This window comes from Urtica dioica, chromosome 3, assembly GCF_054948205.1.
Source record: "Urtica dioica subsp. dioica isolate 48M chromosome 3, U.dioica_male_clone48M_v1_H2, whole genome shotgun sequence".
Classification (NCBI taxonomy): domain Eukaryota; kingdom Viridiplantae; phylum Streptophyta; class Magnoliopsida; order Rosales; family Urticaceae; genus Urtica; species Urtica dioica.
This window is the reverse complement of record NC_142758.1, coordinates 41388160-41398031: the sequence shown is the minus strand read 5'-3', so window position 1 is coordinate 41398031 and position 9872 is coordinate 41388160. Positions and strand designations below refer to the sequence as shown.

General features: G+C 39.4%; 1 protein-coding gene across 1 annotated transcript; it reads left to right on the top strand.

The window, feature by feature from the left end:
• The first annotated feature begins 5745 nt into the window (after window positions 1–5745).
• PRORP1 (proteinaceous RNase P 1) lies at window positions 5746–9449 on the top strand. The gene is made up of 6 exons (XM_089609996.1): window positions 5746–6978; window positions 7794–7883; window positions 7984–8165; window positions 8633–8753; window positions 8963–9031; window positions 9129–9449. Exons 1-6 carry the CDS (start codon window positions 5884–5886, stop codon window positions 9225–9227), a joined length of 1656 nt encoding a protein of 551 aa, XP_089466122.1. The 5' UTR covers window positions 5746–5883; the 3' UTR covers window positions 9228–9449.
• Window positions 9450–9872: the final 423 nt, after the last annotated feature.

Sequence of the window (9872 nt, the reverse complement as noted above, 5' to 3'; positions counted from 1 at the left end):
CTTGAGCAAAATTTTCGAAATCCCGAAATAAAATGGGGGGAAAGATTCGAATTTTTCGATTTTGGCGCGTGGTGCGTATTTCAGAAATGTTTTCGACACGTGGCGCGAGTTTAGCCGTGCTTCGTCAGTCGAAATCGAAGAGTCAGCCGCCAGTTGAGATTTTATATTATTTTAATCGACCAAATATTTGATTTGATCCGTAATCATTAGATATTCTCGGAATTCGGTTTTAAAATAAATGGTTATAAATAAGAGTAATTCGAAGGGTCTTATCATTTCACTTATATTCCGAGCGGCTTTGGCGAAAAGGTAACTTCTCATTCTCTTCACTTTTTCCGAAACTCTTTCCTCTCTTTTCTCTCAAACATTTTTCATTTTCCGTGACTTCGACTTTAAATTTCTTCATTTCGCCTGGCGAACTCAAGCTTAAATTTTATTTCTTGAGCACTTCGTCCTTAGTTTTAACGGCGAACCTAGACGGAGTTCCCATCTTCAAACACTTCGCCGTCACTTTTCCTTCTTAGTTTCAACTTTCTAAAATTTCGATGTCTGGGTCTGAGATTCCACAGCCGGGACCCAATCCTTTGGGTTATGAGGACATCCTCATGCCTTCGGCCGTCAGGAGCTCGGATCTTTCGAGCATCCGCCATAAATACCAAATAGCCCCCGAGATCGGGCTTCTTCTGCCTCCACCTCTTGCTACAGCGGATACCTTAGTCGAGGGGTATTGTTGTATGTACGAGGTCTGGTTGGAGTCATGCGGACTTCGATTCCCGATCCACCCCCTACTTTTCGACTTCGTCGAGGCCTTGGGGTTAACTTTGCCCCAGATGTGCCCCAACTTTGTTCGAATGGTCGTGGGTCTCTTGGTTGTGGCCCATGAACAGAAGATTGACCTCGCTTTGACGGACTTAGTCCGTCTTTGTGTGGTCAAGGCGAACTCGAAACACGACCCCAAGTGTTTCTATCTTTCGAAGGCTGCGGGCCGGGGAGTGATCTCCGGTCTCCCTTCGAAAGACAAGAACTGGGGACGGTGTTATTTTTATTTCACCGTTAATGAGCAATCCCTCGGGAGCCGAGCTCGTAACTTTTCGGCGAAGTGGGCGAGCTCACCGAGTATGCGAATATGTTTTTAGATACTTTTAAAAAAAATTTATAGGTGCCTTAACCGTATATTATCATCTTTGTTATTGTAGGAAAGATCAAGGCTCCTTCGATCGCGGAGTTCGCAGCTAAACTCGACCAACTTCGAGAAGGCGTTGTCGATTGGTATCAAAATCACAAATTCGAACACATAATCAAGGATTTTTAGAGTTGCAATTCGAACACGGAATGAAATAATCTATTTGGAGATATGAATTTTATTATTTAATTTCAATTTAAGACTAATTTTATTTCAAAATTGGGAATTTGAAAATTAGAGTACTGGTTTCGATTTGATTCGGTTTTTCTTATATAAGAGTTTATATCAATGAAAGAGAGATTTGTGATACTGTTATCCATTTCAGGGTATAATTACGTCATTTTAGTTAAAGAGAAGGTATAATTTCATCATTTTAATTAAACAGAAGGTATGAAATCGAAATTTTTGAAAACCAAAAGTTAAACTCGACATTTCACTAAAACACAGGGTATATATGTGTTATTTTCCCTTTTTTGTTGCAGAGAATTGTGAGAAGAGTTGCGGAAAGAAACCCTAAAAATAAAGTTACGGAAAGAAACCCTAAAAATAAAAGTTACGGAAAGAAAAATAAATAGTAGGTGGAGAGAGAATCTAATCCCTACAAAAGTGGCTTTTAGAAAAAGTATCAAATATCTGCTTTTAAAATTTGCCTATAAAAAAGCAGAACTTTTTATTAAAGTGTTTTTATTTTAACTTACTAAACATAAAAATTGACTTAAAATTCTAAAAAAAAAATGCAAAAACACATAAAAATAAGCAACGCGAAACACACCCTCTATAACATCCACATTATTAAGCATAATATATTCATGCATAAACATTATCATAAAAACTTCAAATGCATTCTAGGAATCAAAGAGGGAATAATATTCATATGACATAACCATGTGTTCATCAAAGAATATAAAAACATAATGTAATGTATAAGAGAAAAAGAAAAGATTCATCCTCTCTGAAATAGCCAAGAAGGCTAAAGTTTAGAAAACCTCGGATGATAAAGACACATCAATATGTTCGAAATATCAACCCAAAAGATGAAAAAATAAATTAGCAGGAAATTAGATCTTCAGACGGAGCATCAGCTTCTCTACAACTCGAGCTTGAATCCGACATTGTTTAGCAAGCTCATCAACACTTGCGTGCTCCATCAGATCTACTCGGCAACAAGAGAAGAAGTATGCTCATGAATAATTATCCTCAAAAACTTTTTTGGATATCATGAATTTTAAGGTACCATACCAACATACTTCTTGTTTTTCTCAAGCTCGGCCAAGTACTCAGTGTTGCAATGGTTACATTTACCAACGCTTTCTTACTTCTTTTCTTTTCATTTTCCACTCCTCTTGAAGTTTTTACGTTCCCTCTTAGCGGGAGCTTTCCCCTTTGAGGTACTAGGTCGTGCCTTAGATGACTCAACACCAGAAGTCCACTTCTTCTTGGTATTCCGAGGAGAACTCTTGTCAGGATAATTTGCCATGTTGACTTCTGGTGATAGACTCGAAAGTCTGTAATTCATTCAACAGCTGAGATAGTCCATAACTCAACTTATTCATGATATAGTTGGATGTGAACTGTATGAAGTCACTCGAAAGGGAATTCAGGATTATTCCCACCTGAGTGATCTCATCCATCTGTGCCTCATGGAGTTCAGCCTCGGTGAAGTAGTTAGTCATTTTCATGACATGATCCTTCACCGGGGTTCCTACAGCCATCCTAGTGTTTGTGCACTTACTTGCATCCCAAACATTTTCTGCAACGAGTCAAGGATATCCACGGCAATCTCATTTCCTTCCGTTTTCGTTCGCAACGCATCAGATATGCTTGCGAGCATGTACATCATAGCTTTGTTATTAGCCATAACCCACTTATCATAATCCTCACTTAAGTTCTGGGAGGCATTAGGAGCATGAAGAGTAGATCTCTCTTCAGTAAGGATAAAGCTTATGCTTTCACTCACCAGAACGATATTATGGTTCGACTTTCACTTCGGGAAGTTATCACCAGTGAGAACGTCTTTTGACAATAATGTCATAATAGAGTTTGACATGATTACTACAATTTATAATACCAATTATTAGCAATATGAAAAGAAACAATCGATAATATATAGGGTCTGTTTGGTAACATTTTTGTTTTTTGTTTTTAAAAATACAAATTATGTTTTGTTTTGTTTTCTAATTTTTAAAGAATAAAAACATGTTTGGTAGTCGTGTTTTTGTTTTTTATTTTTAAAAATAAAAAATAAAAACATGTTTGGTAATCATATTTTTGTTTTTTGTTTTTAAAAATAAAAAACAAAAACATGTTTGGTGATCACATTTTTTTTAATAAATATGCTTTTAATTTTTTTTCTTTTTGAAAAACATGAACGTGTCTTACGTGACTTTTTTTTCGGGATTCAAGAACTTTCCGATATCAAATTATAAGCAAGACCAAAAAAAGCTATAAACAAAACAAAATAAAAAAAAAAAAAAAAAGCAAACCGATTTTAAAGAAAATAAACTTGTCTAAACAATGGTTCTTGAAAAAAAAAAAAAATTCTCGCATAAGCAAATAAAGGAATTCAAATGTCAATATAAATTCGTCCTAAAAAAACAAATAATAAGTCTCAATTGTTACGGCGGCGTTGATTTGCATTCCATATGCGCTCCGTTATTTCATCTCGCATGTGAGTCATTTGACGCAATTGTCCTTGAGTGACATTAATCTCTTCAACATCTTGAGTTGTGGTGGTAGATTGGACATCATCTTCCTCACATTCCTCTTTATTTTCATTTATATAAAATTTTTTATTTGATTATACGACAATAAGACTTAAGACACTTTGAATATATTTGGTGCCTTCGTGTAAGCAGCTATTTATCTGTAAAAGATAAATCTAGTTTTTGGGTGATCCATTGACTTTGAAAGATATTACGAGAGAGTCAGTCATATCAGTACCATGAACACAATGTGCTATCATTCCACTTTAGTTTTGAACAATTATGTTATATAACTTTTCTTGTTATTTCACATTCAAACTGACATACGATAATGACACTGATCATTGGTACACAAACTCATCGCACATTCAAAAACTCTCATACAAAAACACAAGACTTCAAGAATATATATGACAAGAATAGCTATCTCAAAAACAGCCCGTAATTCACTGTTACAATTATGGAAATCCCGTTTTACTGCTGCGAAACACAATCTTTGGAAATTCATAACTCATTCAATACTCAATGGATTTACATGTTCTTGGTCATTTTAGAAAGCTCATACAGTCTACTATCCATGAAAAATATCAAAAAAATAAGAACTCAGATCATACCGGTCTGTCCACATCGATTTACAGAGGCAGTTTAAACAGTTTTTCTTTTTCAAAAATTTGGCCAAATTCAAACCACAACCAAGAAATTCCGAGTTCAATCCTCAATTTCAAATCATCAACATCAATAATTGAGCCCAAATCAACACACAAAAGCAACCAAATTTACTGATTTCAACCCGGAACCAAAACCCTCCAAATTTGGAACCAAGAACCCTAGCTTCTAATTTCAATCCAAGGAGAGGAATTCTTACCTCAATCAACGAATTCAAGCTTCTTTGGAGGGTTCTCACTTCTTTCCCGGTGGTTTCTCTTGCTCCGGCGTCACGGCGGCTCTCGGCGAGTCTCGTTCTCCTCAGCTCGGAGCGCGCGGTGATGGAGGCTCACGGCGGAGATGGCGCGCAACAAGAAGAAAGGAAAGAGAAGAGAGGCGGGGTCGGGTGGTTTCCGGCGGCTCTCGGCGAGTCTCGTTCTCCGATGTTCTCTCTCTCTTTTCTGGTGGTTTTCCTCGGTCCGACGTCTCTGGCTCGCTCGCGGTTTTTTCCTCTCCTCCTCGACGTCGGTCCAGTTCAGAATCTCGACGAGCTTCTCGATCGCCGGGAAGTTCAGCCCGATCTTCTGCACCGTGTCGTCGGAGAATCGTCGTCCAGTCGCGAGCGCGGGCGTGGTCTCTGGCTCGAAGAGAAGAAGAATCGAGAGTTTTTGTTTTTAAAAATTTCGAAAACAAGTTTTTTTTATTCTCCGGTTTTTGTTTTATTCTCTCCCCTATTTTTAAAAACAAGAAACAAAAATAACTTTATTAAACACGTTTTTTTCTTAAGGTCACTTTTTTATTTTTAAAAACAAAAAACAAAAAATAAAAACGTTACCAAACAGTCCCTCAACAAAATAAAGCACGAGAAGGGTTGCCCCTCAGCAACGCATCAGATATGCTTGCGAGCATGTACATCATAGCTTTGTTATTAGCCATAACCCACTTATCATAATCCTCACTTAAGTTCTTGGAGGCATTAAGAGCAAGAAGTGTAGATCTCTCTTCACTAAGGATAAAACGTATGCTTTCACTCACCAACACGATATTATGGTTCGACTTTCACTTCGAGAAGTTATCACCAGCGAGAACGTCTTTTGACAATAATGTAATAATAGAGTTTCACATGATTACTACAATTTATAATAGCAATTATTAGCAATATGAAAATAAACAACTATCGATAATATTTAGGAAAATAAAACACGAGAAGGGCTGTCTTCGTCTACAATTCAGTTAGTCTTTTTCACCTTCCTTTCACTTCCGCAACACGAAATTAGGGTTGAACTTGAACCTTCTCTGCAACAAAACCATGGAAGAAGATAGCTCGCCATTGTAGCGCCAAAATCGAACTCAATGTTGTCTCACGCAAGCCGTGCCTTGCCATCCCTGGCCAGGAACTCCCCTCCATCTTCACGCTTCGCCAAAATCCATCTCCCCCTAATTCACCACCGATCCCAAACCCGGCAATGCCATCTCCGATTCTCCTCCGAACGAAGACCTCCGACCGCCTCAAACAACCGGAGAACCCACAGCGCCGCCGTGACCCTGGCCTCCCCGGCGCCGAAGAAGGCCGCGAGAAAAGCCCTCCGCGACTCGCCGGAGGGAATTCTCCGGCACGGCCTCGACATGTGCTCCAAAGGCCGAGACCTCGCCGGAGCCCTAGCTCTCTACGACGCCGCGAGAATCGCCGGCGTCTCCCTCGGCCAGCACCACTACAACGTCCTCCTCTACCTCTGCTCCGATTCCGATTCCGAAATCGGCCTCTCCAGAGGGTTCGAGATCCTCAGCCAGATGGCCTCCGACGGAGTCTCCCCCAACGAGGCGACCTTCACCAGCGCCGCCAGGCTGGCGGCGGCGGCCGAGGACCCCGACAGGGCCTTCGAGCTCGTGAAGCAGATGAGGAGCCTCGGGATACCCCCGAAGCTCCGGTCCTACGGGCCCGCGCTCTTCGGGTTCTGCAAGAGGTCCGACTCCGATAAAGCCCTCGAGGTCGAGGCCCACATGGACGAGTGCCAGGTCAGCCCGGAGGAGCCCGAGCTGGCCGCGCTGGTCAAAGTCAACTCCGAGGCCGGGAACGGCGACAGAGTCTACCGGTCGCTCCACAGGTTGAGGGCCGCCGTGAGGCAGGTCTCAGAGGACACCGCCGCGGTCTTGGAGGGTTGGTTCGGGTCCGAGGCGGGTTCGCAGGTCGGGGCCGAGACGTGGGACCCTGAGAGGGTTCGGGGAGGGGTTTCGAGAGGCGGAGGTGGGTGGCACGGACAAGGCTGGCTCGGGGTTGGCCAGTGGAGGGTCGAGAGGACCGGGATCGACGGGGACGGTGTTTGTCGCTGCTGCGGCGAGAGGCTCGTCTGCATCGATATCGACCCGAGGGAGACCAGGAATTTCGCCACCTCGTTGGCGAGCTTGGCCTCCAAGAAGGAGGCTAGAGCCGAGTTCGTCGGGTTCCAGGTTCGAGTCTTTCTCTTTTGTTTTGAAGAATCTTGATGAGATTATTTCAGGGGTGTAGATAGTTAGTGGGTTAAGATAGAATGTTTAGAACCTGCGATTTAGACATTTCTAGGGATCAGAATTGTAACACCTGAGTTCAAACATTCCTGTCAAGCTCTTATCTATAAATCTTTAGATTTTTTCTTAAATGTTTAGAAGTTGTATTACTCTTTAACTATGCTTGAACATTATATAGAATACGAGCGCTCGAAATATCCAAAATGCACAATTCTCGTTACTGAAGTCTTAAAACGTCTTTCTCCCGGGATAAACCGGAATTCGGGAGGGGAAAGTAAAATAATAGGCTCGGAAGCGTCGTATGAAAGGAATTTTCCATTTCGTTGGCGAGCGTGGCCTCCGAGAAGGAGGCTAGAGCTCAGTTCGTCGGGTTTCAGGTTCGAGTCTATGCAAGTTTTGTTCTTTATTTTTTTTCCCCCGAAGATTCCGTCGTTTATCAATATATTCGTGTTGGTTAGCTTTAAGGAGTGGGATGTGATTGTGATAATTAGTAGATAGTTTGTTAAAATAGAATATTAGAAGTTGTACTACTCTTTAATCCAAATTTACAATTTTGATTACCAAAAGTAAGATAATTTGCTCGGAAGCGTTGTAGCACTAGTTTTGCGCATAAATCGGAGTAGTCTCGTTGACAGTGCTCTTATCGGAGTAGTCTGTTTTCCATAAATACCGTATCTTTAGGTTTCAGAAAAAGTAATGAGTGATACACGATGATTGAATCATTAGCAAACTTAGATGGTTGAAATCCGAATCTTCAGGAATGGCTGAAGCGCCACGGTCCATTCGACGCTGTTGTAGACGGAGCCAATGTGGGTCTGCTGAACCAACGCGATATCAACTTTTTCCAGGTCAATTGGCTGCGACATCGACAAGTTGATAAAGTAGTTCTGATTTTTTTTTTTGTTAATTTAATAATAGCTTTTATTTTTTTTTTATTTCTTGTTGTAGCTTAAATCTGTTCTACACCAGTTACGCGAAATTAGTCCATCAAAGAGAATGCCACTTGTAATATTGCACAGAAATCGGCTAAACAACGGTCCAGCACAGAATCCGAGGAACAAGCAGTTGTTAGAGAGTTGGAAAAATTCCGGTTGCCTTTATGCAACTCCCGTTGGTTCAAACGATGATTGGTAAGAGTTCAGATTAGGGTTTGAAAAAACAAGAAATTTTAATTACACAAAAATCGAATATCAGACAACATTTTTCGTTTAACTTATTTAACCGATATTTTCTCCAGCTTTAGGCATTGATACTGCAATTTAACCGAAATAGTTCCAAAAAAAATTTCTCTTTTTTCTTATTATTTATTTTTGTGAAATTTTATGGTATTCCAAATCAGACCGGATCAGTCTAAAACGATTTGATTTTTTTTTAATTTTTTTTTTCTTTTCATTATCAGCATTTAAAACAGTACTGTCTGAACCATTTTATTTGCAGTGATTGAACAATTTTGTCGCTGTGAGTTTATACTTCTCACTATTTATGAAATCATATACCATTTCTCTCTTTCTAGTATCTTTGGCTTCAGTTTTTATTTTATTTTTTTCCAATTAACATCTTGGACTAGAACATAGCTCCTTTGTTATTTTATTTTCAGGTACTGGTTATACGCCGCTGTCAGTAATAACTGTCTGCTCGTTACGAACGATGAAATGAGGGACCATTTATTTCAATTATTAGGGACGAGCTTTTTCCCGAGATGGAAGGAAAAACATCAGGTTCTTCTTCCCTTTCCAACTAAATTTCGCGAAGATAAATAAAAAAAAACATAAAATCCAGTGGTAAAAAATCCCATGCTATACTTTACACCCAAGATTCCGATTTTGATATGTAGTTTGGATAAAGACAACCATAATCAGATCCGATTATTTTGAATGGTTCCTAAAAATAAACTGAAGAATTTGAACAATCAATTCGTGATTTTTAGGTTCGGCTCTCGGTCTCATCAAAGGGTCCAAGCCTTCACATGCCTCCGACTTATTCCATTGTAATTCAGGTCAGACAATCAGTCCCTTTATTCTTTTTCTTTTTCTTCAGTGTGGATATTATTTTTTTATTGTTGTTTGTTATTCTGAATTGCGATCTGAGCTCAGGAATCCGAGAATGGTCGATGGCATATACCGACAGTCACCGGAGACGATGTCGAGGCCCCGAGGGAGTGGCTGTGTGCGACCCGAGCCGGGATTACTTAATATATAAGATAAGATAAGCTAGAAGTTTTGCTAATTATTTTTTAATTTATTCAAGTAAAAAAAAAATCATTTATTGAGTTCTATGCTCTACCATAATCTTTTGTCCTCCCGGCCGGGCACACAATGGTCGTTCGCCACGTGTCCGAAAAGGAAAATTTAAACAAATGAATTTGGTTTGTTGAATAGATTCCGTATCTCATAATAAAGCTTTGTTTAATGGTCTGGGAATTATTTGGCTGGACACATCACATGGTACAGCTTGCATTTGCTGATCTTCACTAATTCATTCCACCATTTATTATTATTGATGTGTTAATCATTTCCTAATCACAATAAACGCTCGTTAAATATTTTTACGTCATATGTTGATTGCTTTTATTTATTTCTATCATTCTGTTTCACCCTGCAAATACTGAACCATATATATATATATATATATATATATATATATATATATATATATATATAATATTTTTAAAATAGTCACTTTACCATTGTTTTCAGATTAGATGACAAATATGAGTACTTAACAGTTAACAGGCTTAATTTAAGGACGAGCGATCCTTGTGAAATCAGCTGTGAATACGATTTTAAAGGTGCAAATAAAGTCAATCCAAAAAGATTTTTAATAACGTTTAATCCAAA